Raw genomic sequence first — 19,866 nt, 5'->3', positions numbered from 1 at the left:
TCATTTAACTACTTATTCAGTTAAATAAGTAGTGAGAAGCAGGAAAGCAAGTTGCCTGTGTGCATGATTCAAGTTGGTGTTACTCTAATGACCTTTTTTCATGCTCCTTCATCTCTAAATTTAGCTACCAAAGCCAGAGTCTAGCAGATTGGGGGACATGGCAAACCCCAATGCACAGACTATATAATCACTCAAAAGAACAGCACAGATTACAAGACAGTGTAATTACTATTCTGTAGCCAAATGAAGTTTATTTTATGAAATTGCACCTTTTCAAGTCTAATAAATCATTAGAATCATTCATTCAAGACCAACACATGCAGCACAAAATGAAAAGTGTTATTTAAGGGCTGACATCAAGAATTTGAAAATCTGTTCATGTTATGATGTATTTGAACAGACGACGTAACCTCCAGGCACAAGTACACCTTAAATCTGAAACGTAATCTTTAAAATAGTTGCCTCTATGCCATTTAATGAGAACATACTGGAGAATCATGAGTTAAGAATGTGAATTCAAGTATAGAGATTCAGAAATGTACTGTACAGATACTGACACTGTCATTGAGACAGAATGATGACACTATACTGAGCTTCATGAAATTACAGAAAAGTTATACCATGGTAAATACTGATTCATTTTCAGAAACAAGAAATTTCATAAAACAGGAAATATTCTATATTGTTTAGTTGAGATAAATGACAAGCAGTTTTATTCCCTGGATCACATACATCTCATTAAAGTAATAATCAGTTTTTGTGCTTATATAGATAATTTTAAAGTTTTAATCATCCTAGTTCTCAGAAATGATACTTCCAGTATTCTAGCCAAAAAGCTTTCCCTCTTTTTTGAGAAAACAGCACAAGCACAACCCAGAAAGTTTGTTAATTCTTTCTTTAATAAAGCGGGCTAAATGATCTTCCAGAGTAAAGATACAAAGCTCCACGACTAAATCAATACCCAGTCAAAATATGATGCTGCCTTTCTGCAGTACATACAACTGACATGACATGCAAGAGACATTAAAGTAATAAATATTTATTACTTTATAAAGTAAATACAGTAAAACAGTCTCAGATCAGCAATCTTAATGCTGCATCAGTTTTTGTCAGCAATTTGCAATGCCAATAATTTTTCTGATTACTGTTATCCACGAACATTATGAGCAGGTCATTTCCAGAGAAAATTAATAATCTTCTATTTTAAATGACAATTTCTCTTTCAGTATATTCTTAACATAACACAAAACAGGGTGATAATTTGATGTTTTTTCTAACTAACAAGTTTCTAACTTAATGAATATATGAAAATACTTTTCATTATCTCTGCACTATGATCAAATATCAGAGACAACATATTTGAGATGTGAAAGAACATGGTACAACCAAACCAGATTCATTTACTGGAGTTGCTCTGATCTTATTTGTGTAATCGTCTCTCTGCTTTTGGAGATTTTTATCATATCCCATGGCATGATATGCATTCAGTTTATCAGTATTCACTGATTCTTCTTAGAAACTTCCCAAATCTTTATAAACTACTGTTTTAAAATATGCAACATTAAAGATACAACTAATTTACAAAAATAAAAAACCCTGTACAAATCACTCTTCCATTGGCAATGAGACTGTTCAAGAAAATAGCAATGTGATCCCTGAAACAACCCACTAGAATAGAAATCAAAAGACTGATGCTTAAAAAAATAAAAAAGAAGTAAAAACATTTTCTCCTGCCAAGCTACTGGAATCTTTGAAGGTTTATGTATCACAGAATATAAAACTTTTCTCTCTGTCCCCAGAATATTTCTTTCCTCTTTCCACAGGAACTTCTTCAACAGCCACTCTTTGCTGATGGCGCCACAAGCCTTGCTGTATAGGTTAAAGCCAGAAAAGCTTGAAAGACCTAAATAAATCAACCAGCCACCCCAACCCCTGGCATCCATGCAAACTCAGGGTAATAAAATAAACTGGAGACAGGCACGCATGCTGAATTCCAAAGTGATCTTTTATGAAGCTTAAAATAAACACCTCTCCAAAATGTTATGCATTTAAGATCTTTCATCTAAACAGTCACCGGACTGTTTGCATCACTTTGTTGCAGAGAGGTGCAATGCTATGCCTGCTCATAACATTCTAGTATTTTAACATTTTACAAGGCACAAATAATCTCTGAAGAACTACATGGTGGCTTTTGAACATGTAAGGATGGCAGCTACCATGTAATTACATGACAATTAACTCTTCAGTTCAGTCACCAACACAGACTTTGTAAAATCTAAGACCAGCAAATTACATGCCACCTCATCTTTGGGATACAGTACTTCATTTACAATTACAGACTAAGCAGCAAATAACTACAATTTCATAAGTTTGAACAAAGACAAGCTTTGCCATGCAAATAGGAAGTTGTTGCATGGTATAATGTATATGCACCTTAAAAGCAAATGATGCTTTTTTTTGCTGCTGTGACAGTGACATACTAATATTCCTTCCTCAAGCTAACTCTGTGTGGATCCTGCAAGAGGAGCAGTCTGGTCACCACCAGTTTTGTTTTCTGAATTCTAACAGAGGTTAAATGGATCAGAGAGTACAGAAAGCCCCCCTTATCTACTTGAAGAAAGCTCTTATTAAATGTACTATGGACTTGATGGGAAAAAAATACACTTTTCCATAGAAGAACAAGTAACAGAGTTAATTAGAAACTTTCTGTTGGTTAACGCTGCTGCACCATTATGTTTCTTGTGATTAGAAATATGGAAATCATATAGGAATATATGTAAACAGAGTCTATAGAAGGTAATAGCAATGAGACATAAAGTGCTTTTAATTATGAACATTTCATTTCACTTTGCAACCTTCCCTGGTAAGTAATCATACTCGGGCTAGCCTTAGTTCAACCAACTCAGGTCTACATTATGAAATACTGTTATTTCCCTTACACCTGCTTCTTGACTGCGGCAGTCTGAGCAAAACTAAAAAAATCATGCCAGGGGAAGTAAAAGTAGACAAAGATAAAGAAGGAAAGAGGTGAGCTGGGAGCTCTCAAGGGGAAAAAGTAGAGGAAGGCAAATAAGGCTCTGTTGTGTAGGTCCCCATTCTCAAGAAGCCTGTCACATAGTCTCCTGTAAGCACTGAGGAACAACTACACAAACCTCTGCCCTGAACAGACCTCAGGCTATTGCAGGATGAAAATGAAGAAACTAGGATTCCTCAAGGGAGAACAAACTTCCTACAAGGATGATGCTTTTAATCTTTTTGATACTCATTCCGTACTTCTCTAATCATAGTCTCTGAAGAAACAGTACCCTTTCCTACACAGAAAACCCAGTCAAGCATATTTTGTAAAAGGACAATATTAAATCTAGGCTGTCTATCCTGCTTCAGGTCTGATGCCAGGTATCCACACATTTCCATTATGGTACCTAGCATATACTATTCTATATTTTGGGAAAGCAACAGTTCTATAGTAACAAAGCTCCTAAGTAGGGTAACAGCATAATTAATAATAACTGTATATTAGAACTGGGTTTTACTGGGTCTTTATTTAAGGCAGTTATTAAAATGTATATATTATTTTTTAAAAGTAGGAAATTTATGTCTTTTTTATTTGCTTGCCTTTTTATTTTAATTTAGGCTTTTGGCAGCTGAAATGGGCTACCTTTATCTATTTTCTGTCCTTGTAATCCAAAGAACTATCCAACCCATGGAATCACAGAAATTAGAGCTGAGTTGTAATGACAGATTTCCCAAACTCTCCCAGCCTGTTTCCTTAGATGTCCAGTGGGCTGACAATAGCAAAGTCAGAATCTTTGCTGTTATTACTACTGTCATCATCAGGGCTGGAGCTCAGGTTGCTGGAGGAGGCTGAAATGGAACCCATCAGAGGGTCGGAAAATATCAAAGAAGAACGAGATGGAGCTTCTGGCTTCACTGCTGCTTCCTTGTGTGCCTGAAGGGGCTGCACCGGCTCTGGAACAGCACTTTTACTTCTCTCCTCTTCTTTGGAAACCATAATATAGTCATCAGCACTCTTGCTCTCACTACTGCTTGGATCAGTTGTAGTCTGTGAAACAATGGCACAGAAAAGACTTGAAGTGAGCACCAGCATCATCACATAACGAGGCTTATGAAGCAGGTCAGACATATGGGAATGGGACAAAGGAGTAATTATAATCCAAAAGCAGCAATGACTAAATAAAGTGAAAAATAAAATGGATATTAACTTTGGATTACATAGTTTGTTATTTCACAGAATCACAGAATATTCTGAGCTGGAGGGGACTCACAGGGATCATTGAGCCCAGCTCTTAAGAATAGCCCCCACATAGATCAAACCCACAACCTTGGCCTATTAGCACCATGCTCTGACCAACTGAGTAATTTAAAAAAGCATAAAATGTAACACTCTAAAAATACTTGTTTTGGTCTAACAGTCTTACATGTCTCATTATCACAGTGCATCCACGTGGTGACCACAGCAGCCAAGCATCAAACACATACATTACAGCTGCGAAGATTTTCAGTCATTACAGTGGGTTCCTGTAGTATTTAGTGAAGTAGTTTTGAGACATTTTTTTTGCTAGTTTGAATGTACAATAGCATTTTGGAGCTTGTCAGGAGATAGTTTGATATAAAATTTCCTAGCAAAATCCTGACTTGTGAAATCTGAACCACCCATATACCTGGTTTAGTGTGCATCAGTTTGGATTCAAAAATTCAAGGCTGCCAGAGCTTCCAGGGTTGGTGTTGTTGACTATTTCCTAACTCTTCCAGAAAATGAGGGTCTGGGGATCCCAATTCTGTCTGGTTAGACCTTGGGAAATGTGTGTTCCTGAGCACTTAGGTAGTAGATCAAGACCATGCATCAGTGAATCACAAAACTATGAAGTCTCAGTCTTATATTCCATTATACTAGCCACACTCAGAATCCCACCTTTTCCAGTCAGAGCTATATGTAATTAGAAAGGGAGACTGCCATACACAGCATAGTGAGATTTCTCACTTGTTGACAACTGGCAGCCTTTTAGCTTGGTTGCAATCCAAATGGACAACACTTTGTTTCCTGCTGCAAGAGCTGCATTCAGCTCCTGTCTAGTGCTATGTTCCTCTGGTAAGAACATGACTGCTTTCTTGGTTGCTTCCACACAGTTTTTTTTCATAATACAGCCTGCCAAACAGCCTGTAGCTACAAGCATCCTGAAGCGGTGTGATGCCAAGTATTTGATTACATGAATGCAACACTGAGAAAAAGAGATTATAGGTAAAAAGGAAAAAAAAAAAGCAGTTACAGAAAAGAAAAATCAGGAATAATCTGAATGAGATAAAGGTGAACCTGCAGCATGGCGCATAAAATTGGAGTACCACAAGCATCAGCAAGCCACAACTGCAGTTACAGAATCCATGACCACCAGCAAAATTTGTTTTGCAAAATTTATCATTACAGGTTAAAATGATTTTCTTGTTTTGATTACTGATTATAGATCAGAATGTTCTTGTAGCTCAGGAAGCAAAACCCGCCTGTGATTATGAATGACTGTAAGATGAAATGAGGGAGCTGGAAGTCTTTGGTTGTCATTTGCATGCTTATTAAAAATTGTTAGAAGTCACAATGAAGATAAATATCAGCTGAATGGGAAAATATATTCAAATACAGAATTGTGCCCAAATTTATATTAATAAGGATTCAAATATCCCCCTTTCTAGTAAATTCTGAAATATTCTGTTATCATAATTTATAATTTTTGTGTGTTATCTACAAGTATGCAGGTATAATAATATTATATTATTAATATTACTATAGGTTTAATAACATATAATATTCTGTTTCGTAATGGACTAATTTTACTACTTTATAATTCAAATGGAAGTATCTTGAGTCCAAAATTTTACCTGTCCCAATGTTAGACAGTCATCACACTGATAGAAATTGACATCTATTGTTTTTGGTAGTAATTCCCTTTTCACAGAAGACTTAACAAAATTCATACAAAACCCAACAGATTGGTTTCAGAAAGACCAACAACTAGCCTTATCTGAGTGTTATCAAAATTGATCTGCAACCCTCCTGATACATGCAGAACCAGAGTTGTTCAAATGTCAAAATCTTCAAGCAGTTGCCATGAAGTTAAAGCCACAGAGTTCTACAAGGAGAGATACTTCACTGTTTAAACACTTCTGAGCTGAGGCATCATTTGTTAGTAATTAGCCTTTTGCTTTCATCTTGTCTGTTTGAAATGCTGTCTTCATGAGTTGTCAGTGAGTCAGCTGCCATCACCAGGGGGCTGAGGACACAGGCAGCACACAACCATGGCTCTGCTCCAGCAACACAGAATCACAGGATAGTTTGGGTTGGAAGGACCTTTAAAGGTCACATAGTCCAACTCCCACGGCGAGGCACGGGGACATCTTCAACTAGAGCAGGTTGCTGAGAGCCCTGTCCAACTGGACCCTCAATGTTTCCAGGGACAGGGCACCCACCACCTCTCTGGGAAACCTGTTCCACTGTATCACACCCTTCTCATCATAAAAAAAATTTCTTCCTTAGATCTAATCTAAACCAATCCCCTTTTAGTTAAAGACCATTGCCCCTTGTCCTATTGCAACAGTTCCTGCTAAGAAATTTGTCTCTATCTCTGTTTTAAGCCCCCCTTTCAGTACTGAACAGCCACAATTAGGTCTCCCTCGAGCCTTCTCTTCTCCAGGCTGAAAATCACCAACTCTCTCAGCCTGTCTTCGTAGGAGAGGTGTTCCAGCCCTCTAATCACCTTTGTCACACTGCTCTGGACTTGCTCCAACACGCCCATGTCCTTTCTATGCTGGGACCCCAGAGCTGGATGCAGTGCTCCAGGTGGGGTCTCACCAGAGGGGATCAGAGGGGGCAGAATCACCACCCTTGATCTGTGGCCACACTGCTTTGGATCCAGCAGCTGGATTTATGGGCTTGAGTGCCCATTTGGGAAATGCCCAGCCTCTCATCCACTAGTATTCCCAAGTCCTTCTCAAGAAGGGCTGGTCTCAATCCCTAATCCTCCAGTCTGTATTGATACTTTTTTGGGAGCTCTAAATGCCATAGTCAAAATTTCAGAACTTTGTTCCCATCCCCTGCCATGTACAACAGAAATATACATTCCTCTAAACAACCTCTGCCACATAATTCACCTGGCCACTTTCCACACTTCTATTTAAAAGCTCTCAGGGAATGCAGTACTGCCTCATTTTTCAAAATTATACACTTTATTATTCCAAGCTATCAAGAATCCTTTATTTCAGTCCTCACAGCCCTCACACCTCCACCTTGCGTAGGGTGACACAGATCTTAGTGAAACACTCGCCCAGCAAGATCAGTATTTTTGTTTCTGGCACTCCCTAGTTTCCTAAATTCTGCTTTCAAGAGTGTGCTCTAGTGCAGTTGAAAAAGCATCCTGCTCTTTAATAAGGAAAAAAAAACACTCATCCCAATTTCTTGTTGTTACTGTTGAGCTTCCCAACAGTACTCTTCACACCACCCACACTTTTTGGTTTGGTTAAGGAGACCTATAACTCACTGAAGTAACAAAGCAGAGATATTGACCCCAAAATCCTATAAAAGAGCTGCCTGTAAATGTTTGCCTATCCCTGGCATACACTGGTATTTTGGAACTGATATTTCCAGAGGTAAAATACCTCCTTCCTTCTTCTTTCGCCTGTTTCTGTTTCAGGAAACTCATGCTGACGTGAAGCATGTTTTCTCCCATCTGCTGCCACTACTGAATAAATGAAAAATGACAGAATTATACTTCCAGTAGCTTTGAAAGTTAACAACCTTACGCCCGTTGCCATATGGCTTCTCCAAACAATTTTTCCTGATGAATATCAGCTACTAGGACCGGGCTTATTTCATTTGCCTTCACACTGTGAATGAGTTAAAACTAACTGCAAGGATACAAATCAAGAAAGCTTAGAAGAACAGCAGCTCATTTTGCCTCCTTCTTTGAACAGACATAAAGGCAAGATAATGTGTTAATTATCATTCATTATTTAGCAACAGAAGCCTTCTGTTTGTCAACTGCATGCTGCTACCAAAGCCAAACATTCCAAAAAATGCTTGATTCCTTTTAGCCTTTATCTTAATTTTTTTTGCATTTTTAATTTTGCAGCTTTCCTTTCTAAAGAAGGGCTATATCCTTATCCTCATTTTGCAGAAAGGGATTTTGATACAAAAAAGAGGAAGAACACTTTTAAAAAAAGCTAAGATGATAAATAATTTATACTTATATAACAACCAGGCTCAAAAGACCAGATTTTAATCTCATTTATAGAATAGCTACACCTGTAACTGTTTCAGCTGTCCTAGAAAATAACCCTATAACTCTAGCAAAGAACAATCTCTACAGTACAAATCACACCAAATAGAATTACAGGCATTAGCAAAGTCACAAAAAAATGCAAACAGAGTAGAAATTTATTTAGCAAGAAATGCATTAAAATAGCTAGAAGTGGTTGTTTTTTAATCCCCCTGCAGCTCTCTGTGAGTACTCTCAGCATGACCCAGGGCACCAGTGCAGCCCCCCTTCCTTCAGCAGAGCTAAAATCCTGGGCTGTGGCCAGGTTGGGCCAACAACTGAGCCCATCAATTAACAGTCTAATATCACAGTCCACTATTCCACAGTTTTATTGTCCTGTGTTTTATTAAAAGGGGTCCAAAGCTCTCTTCTTTTTGTTTGCTTTTATGCATGGTGGTTAAAGACAAAGGGCTTGGAAACAGCACAGACTAACTACGGGCTAGTTAGACAGACAGACAAACTATTCCTAGTCAACTAAGGATACCACCAGTCCTCCTGGAGTACCATTTCTAACACTGATCTTTTTCTTTCCATCAGAGGTGAGCATAATTGAAGTTCCCAAAGATAAGAGGAGAGGAGGCTAATCCATATGAATGTGCTGCACCTCCAAACATAAACCATGCAGTGCTAATGCCTCATTAATGCTTTACAGCAGCTCAGCTTTTACAACCTCTACTCACATTGCTCATATTTGACTTATGAACAGCCTTGAAATTATGGGAGCCTTGGATGCCACTCAGTTCCTGGGGCTGGATGTACATACCCTGACTACACACTGGGATAAGCCCACACCTCATTGTACATCACCCTGAAAATCTGCACTGGAGAGAAATCTGTGCAGAGCAGGCTTCACCTGCTCCACTCTCAATACCCCAAGAGTCCTGCCAGAGACATGATACATGGTTTAGACCAGCCTCTGAGTAAGGGCTTCTCCAGCATCAGTAGGGTCTGCTCTCACACCCACACCCCCACACCCACACCCAGCTTGCTGCCATGTTGTATGGTATTCTACCTTCTAGTTTCTAGAAGTAAAAAATCATCAAAAACCATTATTTACCATTTTGGAAAGAAAACAAAAGGGACTTCATAGAAAAAGCTAGGAGATCAAGGGCAAAAATAGGAGGCCATTATACAAACACTCCAATATGCTGTATCAGTTTAACCTATGCCTTTATTATGGCAGAAAGTAGTGATTGTAATGACAACAGCTAAGCAAGAAATGAAAACTCTTTAGCAAAGCTTTGCTCCTCACCATTAATGAGTGTAAAAAAAAAAATCTCAGTATTGCCTCTAATACCAAAATACAATTAAAATATATATTTTTAACATAGAGTGTTCTAACTCAGGGGGATTGTGTGTAATAAATCAAAATGACCCTGTGTCATTACTTGAAAATGAATAAATATTTCCTGTAGTTCCTAAGTAAACTTGTCAAAAGTGAACTGACTGCAGACTAAGTTAGACTGTGAGGTGATAATGCTGCCACTGATTTATGAGTGTGAGTATCAGCAGCAGGGTGGCAGACTTCATAGAACTCCAACATAGAAATGAGCAGGCACAGAAGTACTTATTTTTAAGATCACGTTTGGGTTGGACTGAATCTTAGACAGAGAGGGCCCTTTGTCTATGAACCTGTCCTATGACTGTATGCTTTGTATGTGAAAACATTGTTTACAGATTCAAGGAGAAAGTCAATACAATGAAGTAGAAGGTAAAAGCAACCTCCTTGCTATTTCCTTTTTGGCACAGGCCATGAATACACTGCAATGCAGTTAATCAGCTCTTACATAATGGCATCCTGGAGGACAAGGACAATGAGAATAATCATGTGGGAACATTTAGTATGGGAACACTTACCTGCAATTTTTACATTTTTTAGTAGGAAATGAATCTGTGATTCAACAGCGTTAAAGAACTCCCCCCAAATGCCTAACACTTAGACCTAAATATCTGTGTGTGGAGCATAAGGCTACAATAAAAATAATTAGAGCAGGGCAGTAGCTAGAGATACAGTTTTAACCCACTCTCCATACGGACCAGGAATGCTGGTGTCCCCACATAATGTCTGGACATGGCGGAGGAAGTCTCCAAAAAATGGAGGGCCATCAATGGCCTGCTTGAGATGTGTTTATTTTACCTGTTGTCCTGAGATGAACTGTTGCTTTGTCATGACAGGTCCCTTAAGGACATCACCTGCCCCCTTGGTCTGATTATTGGAACAGTAATGATCATCAGCAATAGTGATTTGCTCATTTTCTTCAGCTTCCAGCTGGCTCTGGTTAAAACGCAATGAACCTTTCAGGATATCCTTGATCTGTTGTTGAATGGGAAAGGAAAGGATATAAATTAAAAACTGAGAGGAACTCTACATTTTCTAAAGCTCTGTGCAGACTGCTTTCACACACCATTTCCCCAAAATATTTGCTTTGAAAAGATAGGAAGCAAGTCAATATTCATACCTATATTGGCTAAAGATAGAAATAACAGTGAAATGTGGTTTCTGTTAGAGTCTGGAGAACAACTATCCAGGAAATCTAAAGAGAATAAAACTGTTAAGATTACTCCCTGCCTCATTATACGTTTAACATATGTCACATTGCTCTTCATAAAATGTATTTTGAGGGAGCAGAGGGCAGTATAATCAGCACTACAGATGCTCAGCAGCATTCTCATTTTATGTGTGTAGTATTTTTTCTTTAATTCAATGATATTCAAGTGTTGTCACAATGAAGTAATAGGGACACAGGCGTAGTTGTTGTCTAGCAAGTACATTTGGCATTAAGAAAAATGATAGCATGGCTTAAGTCCAGCACGTGGTGTTGCACTTCTTTAGTTTTGATCTGAGGCCTCCAAAACTTCCACAGGAGCAAATACTGTGCACATTGTTTGAACTCTTTATAGCTGAGTTTTATTGTTACAAATAAAAATACACCACAAGGTTTGATGCATCAGTAAAACAGTTACAAGAAGACAAAACAGCAGTATAGAAAAAGAATAAATAGGAGAAAAAAAGGAGAAAGGATTAATAGCTCTGAAGGGCACCAGAAGGTTAAGCTATGCAATAATAATACCTGCTTCAAACCAGCCAAAGAAACCAGAATTTCATCTTCTTTTTCCAAGCGTTCTTGCAAAATGACTTCCTGAATATTTCCTGTAACATCAAAAGAAAGATAAAGAGAGAAAACATCCTAAATAAACTCAAACGTGCTGTTACTTACTGCTGACTGATGCTTTCAAAACAAACTTCCGTGACCTGCAAACACAATTCTGTATCCAAACCTAGAGATTGACAACCTTATTATCTGCAGAGGTGAGGCCAGCCTGAGCCTGGCACTGCTGCCAGGAAGCCTCCAGCAATTCTCTGCTCCTGCAGGACTTTTGTTGCCCCTGTGTACCAAGGAACTCAGGCTACTACTGGCCCCTAGAAGATCACACCAACCTCTGTGTTACATACAGTTTTGAACTTAAAAATGCTTTGGAAAGCATTCAAAAACAGAGAAATCTGCTGCATCTCACAGAAAAGTTTAGTTAGAAGCACAGCAATCTTCATCTTGATCCCATGGCCACTGCAGATGCTAGAATACTCTTCTTTATAGGAGGACTACAAAAAGTTTAATTCCCCTTCTATTCTCTTCTTTTAGGTAAAAGACCCAGGGCTGAGCAAAACTTATTTGGCAGCAGGAGCAGTGCAGTACCAACACTACAGGAGACTCTCGCCTTCCATACCCACAGCATGTTTTTTCAAGAACACTTTTCACTACTCTGGTATAGAGTGTTTGCAGGAAGACAACCCTAGGCAATTCCACACTCCAACACAGCCCAGAGAAACTACAACTCCAATATCTCTGCAGACTCAGTTCATTTTCTGGCCTCCCAGCTCCTGCTTTCCTACTCTTTAAGAAAACAGCAAAGATTCCTAGAGACAGATTGGCAGAATGAGATGGTATCTGTCAACTGAAAATGACAGGATACTCCTTTGTGCTACTCCTGTCTTACATACATAGACTGAGCCCAATGAGTGACACTCATTTGGGAAGCATGCTTTGCTGCTCATGAGTATGTGTATCCCAGGTAGTTCACAATTAGAGCTTTGTACAAATAATCCACACCTGCATTGCATTTGTTTGTCATTAACAACATCCTGCATATTCAGGGCCAAAATCAGTGAAAAGCCAGAACTGCTGTTAACAGATGATCCTGACAAGGACAAATATGATGACACTGCCAACTCTGACACAATATGAAGTTTCAAGTAAAAGCATTGACTAATTTGGTATGAGTTTTGTGTTTACAGAATAAATAGCAATATAATGAGATATGGGAGACAGGACAAGAAGAAAGATTAGAAGTGGAGAGGTGGATTTAAAACCCATGTATAAACAGAAGTTTGAAATTGAGTTGGGGCCAGAAATCAGTAATGGGTATAAAGGAGGAACAGAAAGGGCGAAGAGGAGAAAGGAACCACGCCTAAGTACTAAATGAACTGCTAAAAAGCAATCTGAAAATCCATAATTATTGCAACATTTCACTTGCTTTTTTATTTTATATCTAAATTGTCTATTCCCTCAATTTGGTAAGTAAAATATATTCATATTTATTTATAAAGAATAACGTACATTCTGTTTTTGACTGTCTCAAAGAATGCATGATTTCCTTCTTTTAAAAGGTACAGAATTTGAAACATCAGAAGTCCAAAGCCTTCATAGGCAGGGCAGCCATGCTTGACCACAGCCTGACTCACTGAATTAAACTGTCTTTTCCATTTCTCAGCATTAGAAATGCTGAGACTTCAGCATTAGAAAGGAAAGTATTCCATAGTGTGTGATCCCCACATAAATTTAACCATACATTAAAAACTAGGGCATGCACACAAACTAAGCAGATGGACCAAGAAAATAATTCAAAGCAAACCTCTAACCTGCTGAAGACTAAATGAAGGAAATATAAAAAATTGGGACAACAAGAGCAAAAAAACCAAAAGCTGAAAGGTATTCCATATGATGTAGAAATACTCTACTATTATTACTGACCTTTAGAGATGTTTTGTGAATCAGTATTTAAAAAAATAAGGAAAGTAATTTATCATCACTGTAAAACCCAGCCGAAACCATGTTTGATGAGCCAGTACATTGAGAAATTTCTAAAAACTTATGAATGGAATATGATAGTTACCCAGCAGTAAAAATTAATAGAAATGTTTGTATCATCACATATTTACTTTAGTAAGATTAATGCCAGATTTTAATATTAGTTTCAGAGGAAAAAAATTAGGCGCAAAAAGGTAAGAGATACAGCCAATAAGTAGCAACTGAGGCATAAAGGCATAAACTGGGATGTCCTTCTCTAGTGCAATGAAACAGAAGGAAGGTAGAATTCCTTGTGGAATTGGCAATGAATCCTTTTCTTAAATATGTTGTTGAACTACATATGGCTTCTAATCTGCTGCCCTCATCTCTTTTGAACGCAAAGGTTTTTAACTTTCAAATAAGTGGAACCCAAATTTACCACTGCTCATTCTTCTTCCCTGGCTAGTGAGTAGGGAGGAATTAAGAAAAATAACCCTTAGATGAGTGAAGCATACAAACAATGTGATTTTGCATGAGTGCCTCCTTGATCACATCCTTCTGCTGAGACCCCCCTCTGAAATCCACGTGGACTGGAAAGAGATATGGGAAGAAGAGGAGGGATGGCAAGAAAGTTGGTATGTGCTCTGCAGCTGCTCCCCTGTGAATGGCACAGCATCCTCACTGGGGGACTCTCATCCAGGGTTTTCCCACTGCTGGGGGGACCTCATAGGGCAGTCAGGCTGAGATCAAGAGGGAAAACAAGCTCTCAAGTGCAGACAAAAGCTTATTTTACCTTTCTGTACCTCAAAAGGTACTCTTGCAACTGGAAATACTTTAAAAGATACTATTTCAAGAGTGCTATATTGATATTTATATTGATAAAATATTACTCAGCTGAAGGACTTTAAGCTGAGATGTATAATTTAATTATTCTACCTTCATAGAAGATGTTATTGTACTTTGAGAGAAGTGCTTCATGTATATGAATGAATTGGCCACATATTGATTTTTTTCTGTATCTGTTGCTATATATCAGTACCTCACAGCTGTTTTTTTTTTAAATAAAAAAGTAACTATCTTTAAAAAAACCCTGCAGATGTCAATTTGGAAGTGAAACCACCTTCTTACCTTTAAAAAAAACCCCATTGATACAATGAATCAAACAAACAGATTATGTGATTTCTATATTATTCAAAGCTGAGTCCAGTTTGATTCTGTGCTATAAATATCCATCTGTTGGGATAGCTGTTGTTATTCAAAAGTTATTAAAATTCTATTGTACAGAATAAACAAAGGTTAAGGTCAAATATTCCTGACTGCCTTGTTTGGTTTTTTTTTTTTTTTTTTTTTTTGTTTCTTTCAAGATTTCATTTAGCTGATGCCAAATGTTTTCTCAAGAAAAAGACAATATTTCTTTATTCAATGAAGTTCTTAGTTGAGGAAAACAGAAAGTGAATCTTGCAACTTCTCACCTGGTGGTCAGAGCACTGCTGTGAGATGTACGACATACCAGACTGCCATTACAAGACTCTGGATTTGTTTCAAAATAGTGCTAACAAATGTCTGACTATCACAAAATGAGCTGTCATACCCTGACTGTGAGCCTGACTAAGCCTCAGAAATATCAGAGCTGTTAAACCAGTTGTTCTCTTCAGAAGTCAGCAACACTATCCACTTTGATGGATGCCCTCAAACCAGATTCACATCTCAAAGGATGCCTTTTATATAATGGATTAGAATTAATTTTGGGTACTTATTCTTAAATGAACAGACTTGTTTAAGTTTGCTAGATACCAGATCAGTAAATCAATAATTACTTCCTGAGTGAGACTGTGATCAGCTGCCTTGATATACTTTAAATCCAACTACAATTACAGAGCAGGAACATGCAAATGATTGCATTCATGTTCTTTTTTAAAAAACGTGGAGAAACATTGTGGCAGGTAGTGAATTCGTTAGCAACAGCTGAAACAGCTAAAAATTGAGATGAAATATATTTTTTATTTCTTGCTCTTACAGTTATGGCAAATTGTGAATCACTTTACATGCACACTCACTGCAGAATACTTTAAAAAATTAGGATTTCTATTTCCTTCCCCGAAATGAATTGCTAAATTTTAAACTGAAGACATGCTATCTATAACGATGAAAGAGGAAAAACATTCACAGCAGCTTCTAGCAGGAAAATTAGATAGATCTTATGCTCTCTGATGATTGAAATGCTCTATATTCCATGATGGTGTGAGTAGTCACTGCTGAGTTCTCAGGCCAGGGAAAGGGGCTATTCAGAACATTCCTCTCTGAATGTGGAAAAGCTGTTAGGCTTGGCATAATTATTTTAGAGGCTTATTAAATCCAGTAACTTTCACTGAAAATTTTGCTTGCATTCCATACAGATTTTGCAAGAAACTCAACCACCCAACCAGAGCTGCACTAAATGAATGGGAAAACTTGTCTGCTGTAGACAAGGCCCCCTCAGGCATCTCTTCATGTCCATCCATCCAGAAGACAAATCTGCACCTCTTCTCTTCCACCGAGGAGGTGGGAGACAAACGCTCTGCCAGATGAAGGCACAAAGCACGCTTGACATAAAATCAGACGGATGCGGAGAAAACCAAACTTCTCTGAGGTTTTGTTTTTTCTCACTGCTGCTTTTGCAGCGCATCTCCCTCCTAATGATTTCTATTTTAAGCTGGTCTCTGTGGGGCCTTTCCAGGAAGATGACTCCTGCTGAGAGGAGCTAACTAGAAATAGCTGCAAGTTGTATTACGAATTTGCTTTTCTACTACTAGCTCCTGATCAATGACTTGTGAACAAGCAACATGGCCAGAGTCATGTTTAATTGACTTTTTTCACCCTTGTTTTCACTACTGGGAAGAGAGCTCAAACTCAGAATGCAAAATTACCTTCTCACTTCCATCGTAGGCAGGAGCAAGGAGAGAACTGAGGGTATTACTACACCTCTTTAGTTTTCCAAAACAGAAAAGCCAAAAGTGTTCCTATATATGTCAAGGCAAAGCCAACTCTCCAGACACATATTCCAGTACTGTAGTATGATTGTCTTTATGAAGTCAGGGTTTACAGAAAATGTTTCCAACATTCCCTGCACAATATACTAGTGACAGTAAGACTGCCTTTTTAAGAACATTAAGGGCTTAGGAGGACAGACTGGGACTTTAGGTTCTGATAATCAATCCTTCTCTCTTTTTACAATAAATACTGCTTTCCTACCTGAATTTGGTCTATGAGCACAAAAATGGCTCTAGACCTTAACACTGGTTTGTGGCCTCCTTTCTACAAAGACTATACTGTGTGGCACAGTGATATTGTTGTTTAATAATGTAACTCAGGATGTTTCCAACTACTGCATTTTCCTTCCAGCATTAAAAATACAAATGAGAGGAGTTTAATTCCCTTCTAAAACAATAGTGTTCGTGATCTAAGTGTTGATAAAGGCATCACTGCTAAGCAGACTTTTATTTACCTGCCTCACTGTGAATGTGAACATTTCTAGTAACAATTACACATTATATTAAAAACACCACTTAGCAACATTTGAGTCTTAAAGAACTTAAAGATCCTAAAAATATGAAATTATCTGCGAAAGACTGTATTCTTCAAAATATTTATTTGAATAGAAATTATTTATTCAGTGTTGACTATAAGTGATGTATTTATACTTCTGATTCACGTGTTGTGCAGAGCACCAACACTTCATCAAAGTGTGGTAATGCTTGTGACATCAGAGAAACAGTAGTAAAAAGTTACCAAAAATCAACTCATAGCAAGGCACAGAATTGCAGATGTACAGAGAGGGAGATTGGTAGGGTCATGAAGTCATTTTCTCCATCTCTTGCTCAAAGACACAATCAATTCTTAGCTGTCAACTCTACACACAGTAAGCAGATTATGCTTAACATACACCTTATATTTATGGAAATAATGGGGAAACTAACAATTTAGTCCTACAACAATTTAGCTGCTGCTAAGGTTTTACTTCCTTAAAGCTGGAACTGGAAGACAAACCACTGCCTAAGAGATGCTGGAAAGGAAAGGGTGGATTGTCAGTGTACTTTAGTATAAGAGAAATGCTCACTGAGCAGCAGGGAGGAAGCAACAGGAATTCTCTGAAAGTTGCAAGGAGAGCTGTTAATCAGGTAATGAGGAGCTGTGTAAGCTTCATTATTTTAATCTCCTTTTCAGTCAGACTACTGGGATGAAAGCATCTGTAGGTGCCTACCACAGCTGGACTTTCAGGACTGGCACAGTTGTTACAGAAAGAAAGGAGGCTCACTCTGAGTTGAACCAGTTGTTTCTGACCTTAAAAGCTACCCTTAAGTGACAAAAAGGTGGTTAAAATTCATGGAACATGAAGAATTACACTTTTATTCTTCATATAAATAAAAAAAATATATCCATATATAAAAATATAAGTATCTGTAAAATGACCAGAAGTGACAGTCTGAAAGTAAGTCTGTACAACAAATATTTGTTGTATACTATGCTATACAACAAATACTTATTTCCTAGTAAACATTCCTACATTTGATTTAGTAAATTTGCTAATGTTCTTTCTTTATATGCTGTTTTTGTAGGTTATTTTACATCATTATTCGGAACCAAATACAGCAATCCCTTAGACTCATGGGCCTGTGTTTGATGTGGCCTTTTATACTGATAGGATTTCTAATCACACTAGATTTATAAACCATGGATTATTTTATTTATGTCCCAAGCATAAGAGAACTCATTTAATGCATTTACTTCCTCAACAAATGCTGAAGTATTTAATTTCAGCACAGGGCAGCAAAATAATTTCCATTTCATTTTATCCTTACAAAAATGTCATAACCTTTCATCTCATCACATGACACATAAAACAAGAATTCAGTATTATCTTGCATACATTTAACAAGCACTGTGTCCAGATCTATATTGTGCAGTATGTCAATCCCTAAATACTGAGCATTAAATCAACTTCCTGTTCTCCTTTCCCCATTGTAAATGATCCTTAAAATAAAATGCATCCTTATAGCAATTACACTGACTGATAAAAGAAGAAGGAATTAGATCAGTTTAATTAAACCTTTAAAAGTGCTATTTCACACAACAACTGAAATTATACTAACAACTATATCCTGGAAGTTTTTATTTCTTTATTTTAGTATTTTTTCTTCCTTGCTCATGGTGCTTGCAATAATCACAGTGAAAAGGTGGCTTTGAACTGTTTTAGTAAGTCTTCCAAATAATATTTGTCTGGAAGATGTCAGGAAGTGCCAGTGAATATACAAGTGCCAGCACTGCTTGATGTTTGTGGCAGGGATGCCCTGTGATCCCACCCAAATCTCAAAAGATTGGTTTTCATTTTTCTTATTACCATGATGCTGTAATTTCTGGGCATTTTGTAAATACATGCAGTTTTTTACAGGCTACCTAGGGAAGCTGAGGGCTGACATGCCATTCCAAAGACAGGTGGTGTTTAGAGGGATGGGAGATGAAAACTTCACTTTTCCACATCCCTTCTATAATCCACAATGGAGGGGCAGAGATATACTGGAATACTGGTGAAGGACATAGCAACATATTACAGACAGCAGGAGTGAAATTGGAAAATGCACCACAAGCAAAAGCCAATAGCCCTGTATGGGAAGCTCAGAGAAGGATTTATTTGCTTTGGTTTAGTGAAGCCGTGATGCTTTACTAGATGTGGGTCAGACCTAAGAGGTTTTTGTGATGTTGCCTCCAAGACAAGAAGTCTTTAAATCACATGGATATTGAGCAACATATTTCTGAGACCCACCTGAATCTTCCTCTGGCAGCTGGTTCAAGTTAAGCAGTAATAGTATGAAGGTGAAATTAATAAAACCAGGCAGACTTATATTTCCTCTGTATAACTGGGCACCTCTGCACATATTTCTAGGGTGTTGTGCAGAACCCTGTGAGCTAACTCTGCAGAACTGCTATGAATCCTCAGGGCTTATTAGCTGAGGCTCTGTGCAGCAAGAAAACAGCTAAATTGCTTCTGAATCTCAGCTAGCTGGGGAAGCAACCTTCTTCATTTACATAGTGCTGCCCTTAAGCAAAAGCAAGTGGGGAATGACCTTAGTTTCCCTACTTTTATAACCTGATAAATTGGCCATCAAACAAATAGTTTCTATATAAAGATCTCCATATCCAAGTTAATACTGAACCAATGTTCCTTTAAATTGCTTCTCATGAGAAGGACTTCCTGTGCTATGTGTGTAATTACTTGATAAACTTTCCCACACTTGGAGGTCTGAAACCATGTTGGAAACAAATGGTAGGCTCTTCTGTCTGAGATAATGATGATGGATTGGTTCCTGTCCCATATAAAGAGACAACACGTTGAAATTCAGCACTTTTCTTTCTGGAACAAAACTCGCAAGTTAATATAGAACCTCCACAACCTCATATTGGTATTTGCCTATAGAGGGGGAGGGCTGATACTTCTTCAGGGC

General features: G+C 37.9%; 1 protein-coding gene across 2 annotated transcripts in view; it reads right to left on the bottom strand.

The window, feature by feature from the left end:
• Positions 1-271: 271 nt before the first annotated feature.
• Positions 272-19,866, bottom strand: part of TBC1D5 (TBC1 domain family member 5) — a 316,725-nt gene continuing 297,130 nt past the window's right edge. For both annotated transcript variants that reach the window (XM_084207646.1, XM_084207647.1), the window contains 3 exons: positions 11,393-11,472; positions 10,459-10,635; positions 272-4,063 (listed from right to left, as the gene is read on the bottom strand). In XM_084207646.1, coding sequence (XP_084063772.1) covers positions 3,770-4,063; positions 10,459-10,635; positions 11,393-11,472 — 551 coding nt within the window. In that variant the 3' untranslated portion in view covers positions 272-3,769. The remainder of the gene's footprint in view (positions 4,064-10,458; positions 10,636-11,392; positions 11,473-19,866) is intronic.

Source organism: Fringilla coelebs, assembly GCF_963513975.1.
Source record: "Fringilla coelebs genome assembly, chromosome: 1".
Taxonomy (NCBI): Eukaryota; Metazoa; Chordata; class Aves; order Passeriformes; family Fringillidae; genus Fringilla; species Fringilla coelebs.
This window is presented reverse-complemented; position numbering and strand designations above follow the sequence as displayed.